Source organism: Chelonoidis abingdonii, chromosome 11 (genome assembly GCF_003597395.2).
Source record: "Chelonoidis abingdonii isolate Lonesome George chromosome 11, CheloAbing_2.0, whole genome shotgun sequence".
Lineage (NCBI taxonomy): Eukaryota > Metazoa > Chordata > Testudines > Testudinidae > Chelonoidis > Chelonoidis abingdonii.
In genome coordinates, this window is record NC_133779.1 from 38,894,927 (window position 1) to 38,915,028 (window position 20,102).

Genomic DNA, 20,102 nt, shown 5'->3' on the forward strand with positions numbered 1-20,102 from the left:
GCCAGAAGCTCATAGCTGGGCAATGGGGAGAAGGCAAAGTCAAACCAGCCTGGAGCTGTCCAGGCCCATTCCTGGCACCTGGAACCGTTCTGCTTCTGCTTTGCAGGGGGCCAGACTTTGCTGGTGCCCCCACCTCAGCCAAGTGCTGCTGCACCGCGACTGAGACTGTGACCCTAAGTCTTCTCTTCTCAGGTCAATGACTTCCTGTCAGGAAGGTCCCCCCTGACGCTGGCCCTGCGGGTCGGCGACCACATGATGTTCGTGCAGCTCCAGCTGGCAGCTCAGCAGAGCGGGGGGCAGCTCCAGCATCGGCATGTCATCGCCAGCCGGGGGGAGCCCGGGGCAGCGGCCGGCCCCACCCCCCAGTGCAGGACGCTGCACGGAGGGGCCAGCTCCAACTTCGCCCGCATCCCTGTGGTGCCCACCTGCCAGCAGAGCCCCGCCCCCTCAGCACAGGGCACACCCATGTACTGTAACGCCGCCCACCCCGCCCCTGTTACAGCCGGGATGTTCCGGTCGCATGGGGCCAGCACGCAAACGGTTAACAGCAGCGTCGTCTCCTCCTGCTCAGAGGTGAGTCTGGCTTTAAAATAAAAAAAGTCTCTCAGGTGGGGAGAAAAAAGGGGGGAACTGGGCCTCAGGACTCCTGGGTTCTATTCCTGGCTCTGGAAGTGTGACTGTTTTCTAGTGGTTAGAACAAGGCCTTGTCTATATCCACTCCTGCCACTGACAGGTCATGTCTCCACTTCATGCTTCAGTTTCCCCATCTATAAAATGAGGATGTTGTGAGGCCTTGCTACGTTTTTTCCAAATGCTGTGAGATCCTAAGGCAAATGGTGGCAGAAAAGAGCATAGTGTTCTTATGTTGGTTTTTTATTGCAAAGTATAAGGCAAAGATCTCCTGCTCTAGATTTTGGCAGGCGGTGGTGGGAGAGAACGTTTCCCTCTGAAAGAGAAGCTATCCAGGCTGGTCTGTGTACTGCATCTTGTGCTTTGACTGCAAAATGCTTATAATCCAAGAAAAACCGCAGCCTGCCATGGGAGGAAATAGCCAGCAACCCTCAGGTCTCAAAATAGGATCATTGCTTATCAGGCTGATCACTGTCCTTGGCTGGCATCTTTCATTGCCAAGTACTTCCCAAAGGCAGGCAGCCACATTATCCCCATTTCACAGGTGGGTAAACTGAAGCACAGGCAGGGGAAAGCGAATCACTCAAGGTTTCGCAGGAGAGCTGGGAGTAGAGCCCAGGTCTTCTCGTGCCCTAACCACTAGTCCGTGGTCCCTTCCTAGAGAGTGGATTTCTTGGTCCGAATGGGTTCATGGGTTTTGGAGGCTCAAGGCCCAAACGTAAGGCAGATGATAGCATTGAAGATGCCCTCTAAATCTTTTTCTTTACTGTGAACGGGCCTCGGCCGATGGGGGGTTTGGAACCTGGCTGATTTCAGGTGTTACTTTTGGAAGTGCCCTGTGACTGCATGCCCCAGTTGATATAGCACTGGACTGGCATTGCAGAAGACCTGGGGTCTGTTCCTGGCTCTGGCCTGCTGGGTGAACAAGTTGCTTCACTGTCCCATGTCTGTTTCCCCGTCAGTAAAATGGGGTAATGACACTGCCCTCATTTGTCAAGTGCTTTGAGATCTGTGGGTGAAAAGCACTACTTAAGAGCTAGGCATGATGATGATTATGAGATCACCCTGTGTGGGTGTGGGTACTGCCTTGTCCCAAAGGGTTCAGGGAAACCTCATGCCTTATGCTGGCTGAGGAAATAAGATTGTAACTCTGGGAAACTTTGGAGTTGGGACTTTTTCCCCCAGCCATGCATCAAGCTAGGAGTCTGCCCCTGTGGCTGTGAGTTAGCAGGAGCCTTCTGGCCCATTGGTGTCTGTTTCTAATGGCTAATAAGTGTCTCTCTTCTGCCGCTTGCCAGATGGACTGTAACTCCCGGAGTAACAATTCTGCCAGCAGCAACACAGCCCCAACAAGCCGATCGCGCAAACCTGGTGCGGTCATAGAGAGCTTCGTTAACCACGCTCCTGGGGTCTTCTCAGGGACCTTCTCTGGTACGTTGAGAGCCCAGGGGACACTGGGCCCAACTTTCCTCTTACCAGTGCTGGTGTGATGCCATGGGCAAGTGCCGGTGCGCATGGCTGGGGAATTGGAGTCTGTCTCTTTTCATGCTGCTTGTGCAGAACAATGGGGAGGGGAGAGCCAGGGCTGGACCAGGGCCCAGGTTGGTTGGCATGGTGAGGGAAACTTTTGGTGGCCAATGAGAGCTGAATTTGATGGGTCTCTTCCTACCTCAGCATCCTGCCTGGGATGGGGGCTCATGCCAGCTTTGGCTGCTAGCCTTCCTGGGAGATTCAGTGCATCGACACCCCCTGCCCCCCCATCCTTGACCCAGGGCTCTGCACTGTGTTCTGGGGCCACGGGTTGGTCACAAAGATGCTTATGGGGAGCTCCTGAGGGGTGGCACAGTGTGTGCCAAGGGTTGGGCTCAGCTACTGCCCCCCCAGCATCCCCTACAGGCAGCATGGCATGACATGTCCCCTCGCCTCTTCTCCTCTGCAGGCACTTTGCACCCCAACTGCCAGGACAGCAGCGGGCGGCCCCGGCGTGACATCGGCACCATCCTTCAGATCCTCAATGACCTCCTGAGCGCCACGCGGCACTACCAGGGCATGCCTCAGTCCCTGACTCAGCTGCGGTGTCAGACGCAGTGCGCCCCCTCCTCGCACCCGCCCTCTCCAGACTCCGCCAGCAAAACTACCTCAGAGAAGCTGACGTCCGCTGTGGCCTCGCAGCCCCTGCACTCCGTGGTCCAGTGCCAGAGCCAAATCAGGATGTGCAAGCCCAGTGGTGAGTCCTGCCCCATGACTGCCCCCCACGTGGCCCTGTGGCCTCGTGCTGTAGCTGGGTTTGCTTGTCCCTGTTGGCTGAGCTGTGGCTTTGCAGCTCGTCCCAGACCTCGTCATTAGGGATGCTGTGATGTGCCCATGCCGACCGGGCCTGGGTGATGCTGGGTCCTGGCAGCTCATTGATATTTTTTTCAGTGGTGTGTAGACGGAGGTGCAGCCGAGTGAAAGTTAAAGGCCATCAGAGGCAAGAGGCTGGTTCTGTTGATCATCTTAGCTGGGATAGGCCAGTGCCAAGCTCAGAGGAAAAGGGCTAGCGGGGAGGGGAGGGAGCTTGTGCATCTCTTCCCTCGTCCCCAGGTCCTTGATGGGCTGCGGGGCCCCTGCTGATGACAGAGGAAGTGTGGGTAATGGGATGGGAAGGAAGGAGGCTGGGTCTGTAGCTGGGATTTGCTTGCTCCGATTCACTTCCTCTGCATATCCGGTTCCGTCTGCCTCTTTGTTCTGTAACTGTCCTGATGGGGCTTCCAGCCAACTGGCAGGGAAGGAGCAAAGGGGGAGGGTGAAAAGCCCTGTGTTAATTCTGGGTTCCCAAGTACCATGATTTACCCTTCTGCCGAAAGAAGACAGAGATTGAGCCTGGCTCTGGGTGAAACCCTCTGCTAGAAGTGCTGGGGTTGGGGCTGCCTGTGCTCAGACCACACCTTACGCTGCAGAGTAAAGTGAGCCTGTTTGTTTGTTTGTTTTGTTTGTTTTTGTTTTATTGTCCCAAAAGCCTCTTGGCCTAGGACCCCGAGAGCAGAAGACTAACAGCGGAGTAATTAAACCAACCGAGGGTGGTGTTTGACAGGTGTGATGGGGTGCTCTGTTTACATAGTGTGCTGGGCGCAATAGACCACATGCTCAAAGGTGTTTAGGTTCCTAATTCCTTGATTTCAGTGGGAGCTAGGGGCCAAAATACCAGTGAGGATCTGGCCCTATAGAAATGGAAGGTCCCTGCCCTGACAATCTTACAGTGTGCATCAGTGCTTTGCTTCTCCAGTGCTATTCTCTTTAGGTCCTCTGCTTGGGATTTGCATATTAAAATGTACTGGTGTGCCTATGCTTTCCTGGCTAGACACCGATTTGGAGTGCTGCATAATCGCTCCGTTGGAGGGACCCGGTATTAATGCTCTCACCCTCCAATGGGCAAGCTGGGGGCTATGCATTTAATGTGCATGTTTCTCTCCTTTTTTAAAAAAAAAAATCTCCTCTTTGCCCCCAATTTGCATCTCATCAGTGCAATTAAGGCGCTCAATGGTTCCCTGGGGAATTTGCAAACCTATTACCTGTTTCTTATCTGTGTGTTTACCTTCCTCCTCCATCCCTAGTCGGGGGTGTGTGCACGCACTGAGTTAATGTGGAAAACCACATGGCTGGTGTTAACCCATTCAATGGGCACAGGCTGTAGTTGGCTGATTACTCAAACTGGGTTCTAAAAGCTGCCAAATTATATCACTGGACGAAGACTGTCAATTTCGTTTCCTGTTTGGTGAATTGGACTTGAGGGGGAGGGGGAAACTTGTCCTGGCATTAAAAATAATTTTAAAATTAAAACCTAAGACTTGAAATCAAGAGCGAAGATTTTCACTGGTAAATTTTGGGAGCCCAACATGATCTGAACATCAAAAAGTATGCTTTGAAAATCAGGCCCCTCTACTATACAGCCCAGCACTTTTCATCCATAGATCTCAGAGCGCCTTACAAAGGATGTCAGTTTTATGATCTCCCCACTGATCCTTCACAGACTGGGGGGGGGGAACTGAGGCACAGAGTTGTGCCCAAGGTTACCCAGCAGGGCCGGGACAGAGGAACAGAACCCAGGTCTCCTGAGGCCCTCTGTTGTGTCCTAGCCACTAGGTGTCTCCAGTCAGAAGAATACCCCAAAAATCGCTAGTTACTTGTGAGAATCTTGGCTAAGGATTGTGTCAGCTGTTAGGGGCAGGGGCTGTGCACACGTGTGTGTGTGTGTGTGTGTGTGTGTGTTTACAGCACCTGTTAAGGGGGGAGGGGTCCTAAGGCTGATCAGGTCAGCTGTGATCAGTATAAGTTGACGTTCATAGGTGTGACCTTGAGGCTTGGTCGCATTGTTCTGGAGAACCACGTGTGTGTGTGTGTGTGCGCGCGCGCGCACATGTCCTATTGTAGGTCTCTCACACTCTTTGGCACAGTTGGTGACATTCAGGACTGTTCCACGTACTGGGGGCACTTAATTCCTTTGGGAAACTTTTGCCCCACTTACTCAGGTGTTTAAAATGGGGGACCCGAGTGCTCCCCCCCCTCCGCCCCCACATTGTGGCTGCTGGCTGAACACTCCTCCGAGTTGTTGAGCTGTTTATCTTCTATATGGTCGTTGAACCGCGTTCTGAGCTGGCGGAGTGACTCCATTCGAACTGGTTGCTTTATACCAATGGGTAACTTGGTCTGGGGTGTGCGTGCATGGATTTTGGAGGTCTCCTGGAATGAGGGTGACTCTGCACCCCCCCCCCCCCAGCAATTCCTGGTGCAGAAAGATTTTATCCCTTCTGATCTCATTCAGTGGAACAGCATCTCCTCCCCCTTCCTTCTTTCCCTCCTATCTTTCCTGTCTGTCCCCTGCTGCTCTGCCTCTTCTTCCGGCTACAATGCAGCCACACCTGCACGCCCCCTTCTCCACTTGCCGTCTAAATCCAGGGCAAGACAAAGGGTCCCATTCAAAGCCAGGGAGGCTGGTTGGGGAAGGGTGGAGAAGAAAGCACTTGGCCTCTGCTTTGGCATTTTTGGCTTGGCCCTGAGGAAGCTGTAGGCTGGGGACATGCTGCAGAAATAGAAGCTGGGGGGAGGGTTTGTGTGTGGGGTCAACACAAAACAATCCTGCTTTCTCTTCCTGGCAGACTTGAAAATATACTTCCCACCTCTCGCCCTGAGCCCTTTCTCAGCTGAGGGCAGAGCCCTCTGTCTGGGTGCCAAGCTTTGGGGTGCTCCTAGGTGGACTCCAGCCAGACATCTGCCTGGAGAGGACTCTCAATTTGCCATTGCCACTTCCCGAGCTGGGACCTGCCCTAGGTTATGCAGGATTCTAGAAGTCAGATGTGTGCTCCCAGCCCTGATCCAGTTTGTCAGCTGCAAGGCTCATGAGCTTCTGCAGAGGTGACACAGACCAGCCATTGGTACAGTCTGTTCAGGCACCTGGGGGAGGCAGTGAGGTGTAGTGGTCAGAGCACAGGGTTGGGAGTCAGGACTCCTGGGTTCTGTCCCGAGCTCTGGGAGTAGAATGGGTTCCAGTGGTTAGAGCAGGGGACTGGGAGTCAGGACTCCTGGGTGCCATTCTCAGCTTCGCTGATGGCCAAGTGGCTCACCCTCTCTGTGCCTCGGTTTCCCATGGTGTGGGACTGTTTCCTGACATTTCACACAGGTGGGGGTGGGGCAACTCCTGCAGCTAAACCCAGGTGCTGCCAGCCAAGGGCTTTGAGGTCTCTCCAAGGGCAGAGCGTCAGTAAGAGGCGGTGTACGCTGTTGGTAAGGCAGGGCCCTGTCTCCACCCCGCCCGCCCGTTCCCATGGCAGGGCTCGGCTGGGGTATGCGTGTGGGAGGCCCCCACTTATCTGCAGGGAGCAGCTCTATTCACCTTGAGCTTTGGGCCCTGCGCTGCCCCCTCCCATCCCCAGAAAGTTAATTTCTTTCCTTCCCGCCCCCTCCTTGTTCTTCCTTTCATGACGCCGGAGCTGCCGAACAGGGCTTAGCAGGATTCTTGCGCCCGGGGACGTCACTGGCATGTGAGACGGGCAGCTGCCCTCCCTCGTAGGGAAGCGTCTCTTGGCGGGGGAGAGAGAAACGAGACGTGGCAATCAACCAGCTTCCGAGCCACCCAGATGCTGCTGCTGCTTGCCCTGGGGCCAGGGAGGGATTTGGGGTGTCTCTCTGCTTGTGGGGACCAGGGGAGTGGGTATTGTCCTCAAGTGATCTCCCTCCACCTCTCTCCATTCTCCTTTCCTTTCCCCTCCATCCTGTCTTCCCAAGGTCACCGCTGCCGGCTGCCTAGCAAACCCCAGCCTCCGGCTCCAGCCCTTCCTACGTTTTCTTTTTCCCCCTCTCTGGGTAAGCTCCCTTCCTCCACTCAGAGCAATGCTGCTTCCTTTCCGCCACCCCCCCAGCCTCTAAGTCCTTTCAAGACCCCCTCGCTGGGCTCGACCCCCCCAGAGCTGCATTCCATCCACCCAAGCTTCCCGCTCTGTTTGTTCAGTTGGCTCCCGCGTAGGGGGGTGGGCGCTACAGAAAAGGAACTGAGGAGGAGGGAGAGAGAGGAGGAGAAGAAGGGGGGGGAATAGAGGCAACAACAGAGGCCTGCTGCAGGGGCTGGAAATGTGCCTGCACCCTGCAGGAAGCTGACTCTGGCTTCCCCCCACCCCTTTTCTAGGGTTGGGAGGGGGCTGGGGTCATGCACCTTTCACTGATTTTTATTTTGAAATAGCTGTACCCACTTTGCTTCCAGCCTCTTCTCCCCCCCACCCATCTGTGTTGCTTAAACTCTGCGTGTGATTGTGGGGGGAGGGGACCTAAATCCCCATTTAATTCATGCACTGTCATTATCCAGGGGTTGAGGATGCTTTTGTAAGCTATTGACCCTGGGACCCCCTTAACCTCCCGCCCCCCCAATTGCAAAGCCTCATGAATAGTTAGAGCAGGAAATGGCTGGCTCTCAGCTGGAGATGATCTGTTTTGGGGGGCAGTGGGTGGCTGTTGCAACAGCCCTCTCCTCTTCCCAGCACCCAGTAGGGATTTGAAACTGGGGCAGGACAGGGTGCTGGGTGGAGGAGGAGGGGCTCGGCGGATAGGGTGAGTCTGAGACGCACTCGCTCAGGCGTGGAAGGTAGCATCTCTTCCCCCCCCCCCCCCCCCCCCCCAAGCAGTCGCTTGTCTTCGTACACCTGCACCGCTCGAAGCAGGAAGGGAGCCGGGACTCCTGGCCGCCCCGAGGTTCCTTCTCTGCAACGATTTGCTTAGAGAAAAGAACTGAAACTGGAGTCACTCGCGTTTCTGAAGGCTTGGGCGGGGGCTGCGTGGTGTTGTGCTGTTCAAATGTGATTCTTTGTGCCCCCCCCCCTTCCCTCCCGCCCACTAGGTCTTCGCCTCTCAGCCAATGCAAACAAAAGCTTGTTGGGGCCCGAAAGTCGCGTGCGAGTTCTCCCAGAGAGCCTGAGCAAGGCCCGGTGGGATGGGAACCAGGCCAGGGAAGCCATCTTGAAATATGGCTGCTGTTGAAGGACTCAGGGCTGCCTAGTGTCTTCTCCCTCCCTCCCCGCACACTGCTTTTGCACTGCCGTTGCTGGTGGAAAGATGGAATGGGCTGGATTCTCTCTCGTTTGGGGCTCACGGTGCCTGCATGCTGCATGGCCACCTAGCCATCTTCCTGCGGCTTTGCCCGTCACCTGACTGGGGCACAGCCGGGTCCTGTTCTGCACACCCGGCCCTCAGCCTTCCCAGCCCTGGCGGCTCCTCTCGGCACCACCATGCCCAGGAAGTGGGACAGATCCAGGGCTCGCCAGCAGGGAGGGCTAAGACGTGGTGTGGAGGACATTTGGGGGGTGGCTGGGTTTTCTGTCTCGGAAGTGGCAGCCCTACTCTGAGGCTGAGCTGACTTCCAAGGACCTGTTCACACTGGCATCCGGGTGGGTCTGTATGCAACTGAGAGACAGTGGTCCCACCTACACCACAAGGTGAAACAGTGTTTGACCGACATGGGGTAGAGGGGTGGGCAGTAGAGCAGATTTAACATATAGTCACCCATTTGTCCCGCTCCCACCGTGGTGACTTCTCCTGGATGGACAAGGTCCTTAAGGTAGTCTGAAATGGGCTTTAAAGCATGATAGCTCTATCATGGTCCAGGACCCTCCCTTTACGGAGGAAGGATGGCTCAGTGGTTTGAGCATTGGCCTGCTAAACCCAGGGTTGTGAGTTCAATCCTTGAGGGGGCCATTTAGGGATTGGGGCAAAAATCTGCCTAGGGATTGGCCCTGCTTTGAGCAGGGGGTTGGACTAGATACCTCCTGAGGTCCCTTCCAACTCTGAGATGCTATGAGAGTCTACGAACTGGGCTTCTTCAGAGCCTGCTCAGCCCCAGCAGGATCTGCCATGGGTGTGAGAGAGGGGAGATAGATGCTCCACCTCCTCCACCTGGGGGGTTTAATAACAAGGTTCATAGACACCTTCACCCTGTAAATCCCTTCTGCCCTGTGCTAGAAACTGGCTCAGACATGTTTGCAGCTGGCATATCTGCAGGTAGGGGCTGGCTGGGGGGGCAGTTCTCCATTTCTCTCCGAGCAGTCATCCAGGCCCCGGCGACCCCGGCCACATACCCAGCTGTCTCGAGCTCCTGGGAACAGTAGCGCTGCTGTGTGAGGACTGATCTGGCTCTCGGCTGCAGGGGAAGTAGCTGAGAGCTCTCATGGAGGGAAGGGGGGAGAGGGGAGGGCAGGCACACAAACCAACACTGTTGCTTGTGTTTAGCCGGCTATCCGCAGCGCCCCGCTGACTCGCACTCCAGACAAACAGTGCTAGTATTTCTGTAGGGATTTTTTCACATCCCCTTTTCCCCCTGGAGGGGATCCTAAATATTTAAGGCTCACTAACAGGGCTTTGCTCTCTGGGCTGTGCATGCCGTGCATGCCTTTCCGCCCACTGATGCAGTCGTGGACGGCAAGGGGGCCTGAGGCATCAATCGCATTTGGAGAGGGTCTCTGCAGCAGGGGTGTTGGGGGAGGGGCACTGGTGGGAGGGCTCTAGCAAGAGCTGCCACCAGTGGGGAGGGACTGGTTCAGCTGTAGCTGCAGGGGAGAGGGTTTGGTGTGGCTTTAGCTGAGGGGAGCTGATTTCAGACCCCCTTCCCCATCTGCCATGGGGCTGTCATGCATAGCTATCTCCCTGCCCTGTGCACCCTGGTTCTTGGCTGAGCTGGGATCAGGACCCTGCAACAGAACAGCTGGGGGGCCAAGTGGGAGGGATCACACCCGGGGATCGGCCTCCCCCAGAAGTCTGGGCATGTGTGTGCTTTGGGTCTAGGTTTTGGGATAGGTGATTTTCGACTGGACGTGCCGTGGGTCTGGGAGAACCATGGGATTGGGGCCTCTAGGCCAGACAACACAAATAAGGAATATTAAGTCACTGGAGCGCCGGGGCCTTGCAAGAGCCTAGAGGCTCCAGAATCAGAGCCCCTCACCAGTATGTCCAGCCTTCTCCTCCCAGCCACCCCCCCCCTCCCCCAAGAGCTGGAAGAGTGCTACCCCTGCTTCACAGATGGAGGGGGGGAAACCGAGGCACAGAAACCAGGGAAAACTGATTCCCCTCCTTGTAATGAAGGAAACTGGCAACCCATATTTTCTGTGTCTCAGTTCTGTATGTTCTCCCCCCCTACCCGCACCAACCCCATGGATACCCAGTGACTGTCCTTGTCCACTCACGGCCCATGTGGTTCTGATCCCAGCTCGGGGCCTCATTGGTTCTACTTCCCTCTCTGCCAGACTGCAGAACCATAATCCCCTCTCCGTCCCTCGCCACCCCACCTGGTGCCGCAAGCTCCCTCCCCTCCCCCGGCGCTGTGGGCAGAGAGAGCTGCTTTCATGGCCAAGTTTATTATTGAGTGGGATCCTTTTTTCCTCTTTCTCCAGCACTGAAGCCCATATCTATAAATGTGCAATTGTTCATCCTCCCACTTGCTGCTAAACCAAGTGGGGCGCTCGCTCTCTGGCGCGCGCTCGCCCCGGCGCTCAGAGCTTGTGCTCCTGATGGAGCGGAGTGGGTGGGAAGCAGCCAGTGGCTTCTGTTCCGTTCAGTAAGGGGGAGCCCCCCTGCCGTTAAAATGCCCAAAGCTACCTCTGCCAATGGCACAATCTCTCCCTTCGCAGGGAGAGCACCCAGGCAGTGTCCCTGCCTACCCTTTCCTCCCTGGAAACAGAGCTGCTCTGTGGGGCCTCTCTCCTGGCCTTTTTGGGCTCGTCTACTGTAGGGCCTTGTCCTGTGTGGGTGCGCACTGGCTGTAGCGCCCCCCGGGAGGCTGTTTTGAGGTGGAATCCAGCCTGGCGGACAAGGGGGTCTTAATAGCCTGCTCCCCGCTCTGCTGAGGCCAAGCTGTGGGTCCAGGCTTCCCCATTGCTGTGCGGTCTCCTGTTTGCCTGCCTCTTGGAGGCAGGGGATGGTGGCATTTGGGGGGGTCTTACATGGAAATCCCAGGGGGGCTGGTACAGCCAGGACTGGGGATCAAACTGGTGCGCTTTGTGTGGGTCACTGGGAAGAGGGGGAGTGCTGGGAGTTGGAAGGGCCTGTACAAAATGGCTCTCCTTTCCCAGCTACCACCCCCAACTCCCTCACAAACACACTGTGCTCTATTTATGCTTGAGTATAGGAAGGAAGAAGGGTGTGTGTATGGGAGGGGGTACGTTTCCTCTCCCAACCCCCTGCTGTTTCCATGACGATAAAACAAACACGATACCGCTTGAGAATTGGGGAGATTTGTGTCGATTTTTTGGGGCATGTCTGGGAATGAAGCTTTCCAGCCTGTACTCCAGGAAGGGGAGGGGTAAATAATTATTTGGGGATTAGAGACTGAATGGCATAGGGAGCTCAGAGGAACTCAGGAGTGGGGCAGCCAGTGAGCATTCGGCGCTGGGGCAGGATCACTCCTGATGGCCAGACAGGGGAGTCCTCGGTGTACGGTCTCCGGCTGCCTGGCAGTTCAGCAGCAGTCTCTGACCACTGTCGCTGCCCTAAGCAGTCTCGGTTCCTCCCCCCAGGCCAACTTCTCCCTCTCCTTTGGGATCCTGCTGGTAGGAAGGGTGCTAGAATTTGAGCTTTCCTTAGACTGCCAGAGGTGGTGGGATCCAGGGAGTAGAACGGGGACTGGGAGCCAGGATTCCTGGGTTCTGTTTCCAGCTCTGGGAGAGGAGTGGTGCCTAGTGGTTGGAGCGAGGAGCTGGGACTTGGGACTCCTCGGTTCTAGTCCCAGTTCTGCCGCTGACCTACGGGGTGACCTCGTAACGCTTAGAAAGGCCTGTTGGATAAAAAAAAAAAAAGGCAACGTTGTTCCCTCTAGCGCATCTTTTAGTGTTCTGCCAGGTCTAGTATTTAAATTGTTCCCGCTTTGTGCCTCAGTTTCCCCATCTGTGGATAAGGGGATAATTCTCGCCTACTGGTTCATGTGGTGCTTGTAGAGCCTTTGCTGAATGGTGCTCTCAAACTGGGATGCTTCATTGTCGCGAGGTTTTTTTTTTCACTCCCAACTCTGCCACTTGGGCAAGTCTCCTGGGCTAGTATTTTCAAAGGGGTGGAAGGGCGGTAGTTACATAACAATGGCCATACTGGGACAGACCAAAGATCCATCTAGCCTAGTATCCTATCTTCTGACAGTGGCCAATGTCAGGTGCCCCAGAGGGAATGACCAGAACACGTGATCCATTCCAAGCTTCTGGCTAATAGCCATTGATGGCCCTATCCTCCATGAACTTATCTAGTTCCTTTTTGAACCCTGTTAGTGTCTTGGCCTTCACAACATCCTCTGGCAAGGAGTTCCACAGGTTGACTGTGCGTTGAGTGAAGAGATACTTCCTTTTGTTTGTTTTTGAACCTGCTGCCTAGTCATTTCATTGGGTGGCCCCTAGTTCTTGTGTTAGAGAAGTAGTAAATAACACTTCCTTATTTACTAGTCATGATTTTATAACCTCCATCATATCCCCCCTCAGTCTTCTCCTTTCCAAGCCGAAAAGTTCCAGTCTCATTAATCTCTCCTCATACAGAAGTTGTTCCATACCCGTATTCATTGAATCCATCCCCTTTATGCAGCTGATGCATACATAAATCCCATTGAAACCGGAGTGGGTACTTCGGTATCTGTAAAATGGGGATGATAATCTATCGAGTAGCAGGGGAGAGACCCTAACCCGATGGCTTTGTAATGTGCTGTACAGCACTGATCACAGTTGGTAACGTAAGCAAGAACCCAAATGTTGAACCCATAAAACTAACACGCCCCCTGATTGCTCTTTGGTTTCAGGTGACCGTCTGCGGCAGACCGAGAACCGCGCCACCCGCTGCAAGGTGGAGCGCCTGCAGCTGCTGATGCAGCAGAAGAGGCTGCGTCGGAAGGCACGGCGGGACGCCCGGGCCCCATACCACTGGCTGCCAAATCGCAAGTCCAGCCGGACCAACAGCAACAGCAGCGTGTCTAGCGAAGGCAGCCTGGACCTAGACTTCGAGGATTCAGTGTGGAAGCCTGAAGTCAAGGCGGACCTGAAATCAGAATTTGTCGTAGCATAGATCCCCAGGCTGATGTGAACGAACAGGGCCTGTGGTGGGACGGACACTGCAGGGGAGAACCAGGACTCTGATCTCTTCATCCCATCGCTCAGATCTCCTCTGTATTCGCTGGATGCCTGGGGTGGGCCTGGGCGACGTCTGTCGGAAAAGCATGGAGGAGTTGCCCCATTTTTTTAGTTTTGTTCCTGGTTTATTTTTCAGAGGGGAGGGGATGGGATGGGGGTGGGGAAGGGAGCTCTCCAGGACACGTGAGAGAGCTGGAGTTTCAAGCTGGCGAACTGGATTTTGTTTTGTTCCCATTTGAATAATAAGTGGACTCTAACATGCCTGCCTTACATCGCCGCCAAACCAATAAAGCCAACGCACGAGAAACTGAACGGAGCCCATCTGGCGAGTGAGACAGGCTCTGGACTTCCTACTTTTTTTGCAGAGCGGAGCTCGCTCGTCGGAAGAAGAGGGGAACTGTGGTTTATCAAAGCTGCTCATTTTGCTGTGAAAGACCCAAGCATGCACAGTACGGGCAGGCGCTCCCTGGAGACTCGGAGCCTGGCGCTCGCTATATATATATTTTTTGGGTGGGGAGGGCTGCTGTGCATGCTTGGGCCACGTGGGATCCCAGAAATTTGGGGGCTGTTTATTTTTCCTTCCCTCTTTTTATATGTAGCATTGCTCAGCTGATTTTAATTTTATTTTTTTAAACAAATTCAACCCCGTCCCATCTCCACACAGTTAGGTTGCAGAAGAACCCACATGCACTTTACAGGTCTCAGTTGTGAAGTAGTGCCAGGGGCAGCCCCCACACTCCCCCACACACACCCCAGTAACAGCTTTGTGCTGGCTTTTGGAGATCTGTTACGGACCCTCAGAGGAGATGCTATGGGTATCCTCATGGTGTGTTTATTCTTCACCCCCTGCTTTGCATTGTAAATTACAATGCAATGGCTCTATAATATTTTTATTTTGGTTGTTTGGGTTTTGGTTTTTTGCGTGTGTGTGGGTGTGTGGGTGTACTTAATTCTGACTCCTTGCAGCAGCAAAGGTTGGCTTGCTTTATTTTCTATGGAAGAGGGAGGGAAATAAATAGATTTCCCCTCTGCTGTAGAGACCAACTTTTTACGTTCAGAAGTTTTTTTCCACCCAGCTGTTGGTTGTGTTTTTTAACTTAAAAAAGGAAAATTTAAGAAAAAAAATAAAATAAAATAAATCCAGTACTTGGTAATGGCTGTTTGCAGGCCTTGGGGCTAATATTTATAGACATTAATAACTTGACTGAGCCAGTACTGACCTAGTGTTGCCTAGACTGTAGAAATCCTTTTTCCTGTCCCTGGTTTTTTCTTTTTCCTTCTCTCTCCTTCCCCCGTCAGGAGATCTGTGCAAATAGAAAAACTCCACGTGATGTGTTTTTTGTCTGTAAAAGTCTTTTTTGTGTGTTTTGGGGGAGGGNGAACCTGCTTAACTGTACATCCTTTAGGTCTAGATGTCAATGGCAATAATGCGTTATCTTTACCTTTTTTTTTTTTTTTTTAATTTGGGCGGTATGGATGCAAATAAACTTTAAAATAACGTGAACAATGGGGGGGGAGGGGGAATCAAGAAAGAAAGTAGCAGCCCCTGTGCATTTTTCTGGGTTTTTCCCTTTTTTGGTAGCATTAACTCAAACTTGGGGAGAGACAGGAGCCCTTGAACCATGGTTAGCTGAAGAGAGCATGGGGAGGAGGGTGGGGTGGGATTTTGTCCCCCTCTCCAAGGGGACTCGAAGTGGAATGTTACCCGTAGAACAAAGGGCGCTGCTGGTGAATGAGTTAATTCAGGCCAGAGCGGGGCTGAATGGAGTTGGTGCTTTTATTTCTCTCTCCCAAGTCGAAAGGCGGCAGGGAGGGGTTCCCCACTTGCCTTCGGTCTTGATCTGGGCCCAAGCGTGCATTTGGGGTTAGAAAGCCCTAGTGCCAAGGCATCTGGGTTTCTACTGCTGTATTCCCCCAGCACCCTCCCCGCTGCAGCTGCCTGTCCCATGAAAGGGAAAACTTGAAGCAACTTTGCCACTAGTGTATCCTGTTAGCTGGGTTCCACTCACGGCTATCTTAGCTGGGGTGGGTGGGGGGAGCGGGCTGTGCCCATGCCCACGCGGATGCCGCTGGGGGGCGTGTCTTGGAGTCACATGTCCATTTGAGGGAGATGGGGACTGTGGTATCGCTACCCTGGAGCAACAGTGCCCCGGAAATCCAGGCAGGAGCACAGTTGGGGCAAAATTCTGGGTCCTTCTGGTTTTTAAACTCACTTGTGGGTTTGGGTTTTTTTAAATGAATTCTCCCCAAATGTATTGATACTGCTGTGCCCCCCTGAAACCCTCCCCACCAGCCCCCCCTTTTCTTTATCCCCCACAATTGTAGCAAGAACCTCACCTGTGAGCTGTTGTCAGTCTCTCTCTTGTGTACTAACCAAGTCCCCAATAACGTCCATTCCTTCAGCATTACGGGACCATAAGTCTAGCGCCTTGGTGCTAGCTGATTGGCTCGGCCACTTTCCGAGTCGTGATGGTTACCCCACCTCCTCTGCTCATGTGACACCATTACACGTCCTGTTTTCCCCAGCTGTGAACTTCCTTTGTATGTATTGCTGTAGGTTTTTTTTAATTTTATTATATTTTCAAACAAATTTTTTTTAAATTTTGAATTCAATATTTAAATGTACTATTTTGTACGGTGTGGGCGTGTGCACTCCTGCCATCATTCCCTTCTTGTCCTGTTTTGTTTCGTTTTTAAATCTATATATAACGTTAAAAAAAAAAGGGGGGGGGGGAAGCATTAACCTTCTCCGGTGTGTGCGTGTGTGCACGGTTGTGTGCGCGGGTGTGTGTGTGGGGAGGGTATTCATGTTATATCACCTCATTTAAGTTACCTGTATTAAATAAAATTTAAAAAAAATGGTTTAAAAAATAATAAACACAGAATGAACCAAATGTGCTTCAGTCAGGCTGAGATGCCTCTTATTGCTGCGTTGGAAATGCAACAGTAGCTTGGGCCTTCGGCTGTCAGCAGAGCTGCTACTTGTGATCCTGCCCAGAGCAAAGCTCCCGCGATGAAGCTGATGGGTGTGTGGCCGGCTGAGAGTCTACTTTGTATTTCCCAGGGAGCTGGTGGGGGTGGCCGGGATTGGGTCACGGTGTACACCCGGACAAGGGGGCTTGCTTCTCCGCTGCGTCTTTGCACGGGAGCAAACAAGCATGTCCCCTGCAAACTGGAATGAATGCGCTTCACCCTGGCTGGGCGCGAGTGGCAATGGCCATGCAAAGGTAACCTGACCAATGCACAAGGAGGGGAGCATGTCTAGAGGATGGAATAGGACATGGGCGAGCTGGCTTCACCTGTGGCTCAGGTGCCCTTCCCTATCTCCCGGGAGGTGAAAATCTGTTTCCGAGCCCTGTGCACAGATACTGCTGTGCCTGGGGCCTGGTACCTAGCTAGTGTGTTTCAATGACTGCAGATGGGGCTGGGCCTAGTGAATTGGAGCTCAAGCTGCTTAAGACCTTTCTGCTCTCTGGGCTGTGGAGATATTTTGCGGGTGGGGTGAGGGGGCCCAGGAGATTGGTCCTGTTTAATAGGCTGCCTTTGTGTTGTTTGTGTGAGTACATGGACATGCTTGTCAGGCTGTGTGTCCGCACACAGGTGCAAGAGGGGTGTGATCCCTCATCCTCCCCCTCCCATTAGTCACACCGTCTGTTTGGGAAATTGGGGAGAGCGAGAACTGAACTCAAGGCCAGGCCTGTTCCCTCTTTTGACTTGACACCTGGAGGAATGAAAGGGGGAGGGTTTGAGGTCACTTGTCTCCCTGCTGCTAAGGCCCCTGCCCTGGTGAGGTGAAATGAAGCTGTCATCTGAGTCGGACCACCTGTGTCTCCCCTCCCCACCCCACCTGCATGCCTGCTGTCCCCACGCAGCTTTCTGGAGCACTCCCTAGCCTGGGATAGTGAATCGAGTTTGAGTCTCTTTATTTTGCATGAGATACCACCGAGCTAAGCAAATAAACTCACAAGGGGAAGGGGTCCTGCCCCTCCATGGGTGCCAAGACAGCTCTGCCTGCCTCTGAATGACCCTGGACTTTCTCAACATTAGCAGAGAGCGTATCATATCCTAGCCCAGCCGAAGGGTTGTTGAGACCAACTGTCCCTGGGTCACACTCCTTCCCCTTCCGGGAGGCGATATGGGAACATGGAATGCAGGGCGTGCTAAGGCATTGGCCAGCTGCTCCTGTGGGAAACTGGTTGCTCTGCCTGATGCGTGGCTGTGGTGACTCAGCCGCTTTAGACCAATGTCGCTGCTCACGGGGGCGTTAATGCAGTTCTGGTGCCCAGGTAACCCACTGGTCTGTGTGCTCCTCATGGGCCTCTGTACCTGAGCCGGGGAGAGTGTGTGAGAGTCTTACAGGCCCCCAGCTTCTGTGTTGGACCCTTCAGCTCAACCTGGAGAGGCTCAAGTGTTTAACTCTGCAGGTCCCTGGTTCATGCCCAAGGTGATGGCCGTCTCCACTGGGCTACAGAACCGGCTGGTAATACATGAGGGGTGCAGCTGGCCCCTGGGCAATCTCTTGGTGTGTGGTTATTCCTTCTAGGACGCTCAGCAGGCCTTTGTCCTCTTTGATCTTATAAGACCCAAATGGTGGGAGGGCATCCCCAGGGTGCTTCCCCCACAGCGTACCAGGTGCCTGTTTCCTGCAAAGCAGGCTGGATGTCACCCTCTGGCGGGCAGTAAGGCATCCTGCTGCGGGAAGTGTTATAGTCATGGACAGAGCCCATGATGGCACATGGCTTCTGCCTCACTCAGCTGCCCGTGCTCCAAGGTCAATCCCCAGCTCTGGGTGGTGGGACAGGACTCAGGGCAGCTGCTGGAGCTTTAACCCCTCTGCTGACTGGACAGCCCTGCCCTGCCAGTGGAGACCATAGAATTTAATAGAATCCAGGGTTGGAAGGGACCTCAGCAGGTCATCTAGTCCAACCCCCTGCTCAAAGCAGGACCAATCCCCAGGCAGATTTTTGCCCCAAATCCCTAAATGGTCCCCTCAAGGACTGAACTCACAACCCTGGGTTTAGCAGGCCAATGCTCAAACCACTGAGCTATCCCTCCCCTCCTTTTGCAATTGAGCCCAGGCCAATGAGCAAACAGGCTTGGGGCATTGCGGGGCAGCCGTGTGCAGGGCGTTGGCGCTGAGTGGGTTCCTGGTTCCAGGATGCATCCCGGCAAATGCTCCGTCTGCTGAGCTAACCCCAGCACAGCCTTGGGAATGGACCGGGGGTACCTCGCTCCAGCAGCAGCTTGCAAAGACCTGACTAGCAGAGCTGTGTGCTGGTGGTGGTGGGGGAGTGAAATGGGGGATGAAAGGTAAATAACCTAACTGGTCTGGCTGGTGTGCACAAGGCCTGTTTGCTGGGGGGAAAGAGCCGGCTTTAGCCTGGCCCAGCCCCCGCCTGCCACACACACGTTTTGCTGGCTTGTTGCAGCCCCTGCCTGGCTGATGCTCGGTACCACCCTGGAGATGTGAGACGCATGTGAGTAACCCTTGTGTAAGATGCCTCTATGTACGTCAGTGCTCCTGGGTCAGGGTTTTCCCCCGTTCCCTCCCAGCACCTCCAGCCCTGCTGCTGGCTAAAGCATGCTGGGTGACTGCATGCAAATACACTCGGTGCGTCATTGCCTGGCGACCCAGAGGATCAGAGTGTCTGAAACAGGGCAGTGATTTCCCCCAGCACGACCCGTACAAACTGGCCAGCCCAAGGCCGCCAGGCTGTGCCCCCAGCAAGGCCCTTTGCAGCAGGCGTGGGGGGCGTGTCTGGAAGAGCAGGTGCCTGGGCCAAGTCACAGCTACCCTTCAAAGCCACGGCCCGGCCTGTTCTGCCGCTGGGGAAGCGGCCCGTGGGCTGGCTGAGCGACTAAATGCAAGTTTCAGTGTGTGAGATCTGGAAACCCTGGAACCAGCTTGCTGAGAAACTGTAACGACAACTCCCCCCCCCACGCCGTTTCTTAAAATCACTGCGCTTGCAACCTCCCCACCTAGGCGGTGCCTGAGCCGCTGGCCTGGGTCATGCATGAGGAAGAGAAACTTGAAGCAGTTCCCTTCCCCCTCGGGGTGAGCTGAGAGACAGCCTTCCTTGGGCAGGGTCACACTTAGCACTGGAGCCAGGCTCCATCGGCTGCCCTGGGATCAGCTGCCAATTTGCCATCTCTGTCTGCTCTGATCCTTGTCGTGACTCTCTCGGGCGCCCCTCTAGGCCCCGGCGGAGATCAAGGCCCTGTAGTGTCAGGTGTGAGAACCACTCCACCCCTGCCCTGAATAGCTCACAGGCTGAGTAGCCAAAGGGGAAGCAACTTGCCTAAGCATCCAGGCGGTGGTGGGGGGAAGCTCATTAGCCTGGTTACACAGCTGGAGGCAGCGAGAGCTTGTAAATCACACCAGGGGACCTGGGACCAGCCCCCAAGGTCTCCGGCCTCCTAGCCCAGTTCCCGCTCCAAAGGAGCCATCCTTCCTCTGGGTGACTAACAAACTGGGGAAACCAGTTCCTGGCCTGCTCTCCCGATGACCTTCCCCCCCGGGGCTGGGCGCTGGCCCGCCGCCTCTGTCACACACATATTTCTAGCAGGGACTGGGTGTGAGGTGGAGACGTTCTTGTTCCACCAGTTGGGCCTGATGGAGGCTCACACACACACCCCCCATTGTCCGTCTGGCTTTGGCTTGGACCTACCCACCCTGGACTGGGGGAGAGGGTGGCTCTGAGCTCCCAGCTGTCAGTGTTCAGGGAACAGGAGCTTCGACCTTCTCCCAAAAGCGGCATTTGGGTGCGAGAAGCGGAAGGCTCGTGATTCTGAGCACCGGTCTCAGCTGGTCTCTTAACAGCGCAAGGGACAAGGCGGCCCTACTCCTGAGTTCAATTCCTG

The 20,102-nt window shown here is 54.5% G+C and overlaps 1 protein-coding gene across 1 annotated transcript in view; it reads left to right on the plus strand.

Annotated features, from left to right (window-relative positions):
* The window catches only part of MIDN (midnolin), a 31,248-nt gene extending 16,857 nt beyond the window's left edge, over positions 1-14,391 (plus strand). Inside the window, exons 5-8 of the mRNA XM_032788514.2 lie at positions 193-573; positions 1,929-2,061; positions 2,570-2,857; positions 12,914-14,391. Coding sequence (XP_032644405.1) covers positions 193-573; positions 1,929-2,061; positions 2,570-2,857; positions 12,914-13,176 — 1,065 coding nt within the window. The 3' untranslated portion in view covers positions 13,177-14,391. The remainder of the gene's footprint in view (positions 1-192; positions 574-1,928; positions 2,062-2,569; positions 2,858-12,913) is intronic.
* Positions 14,392-20,102: the final 5,711 nt, after the last annotated feature.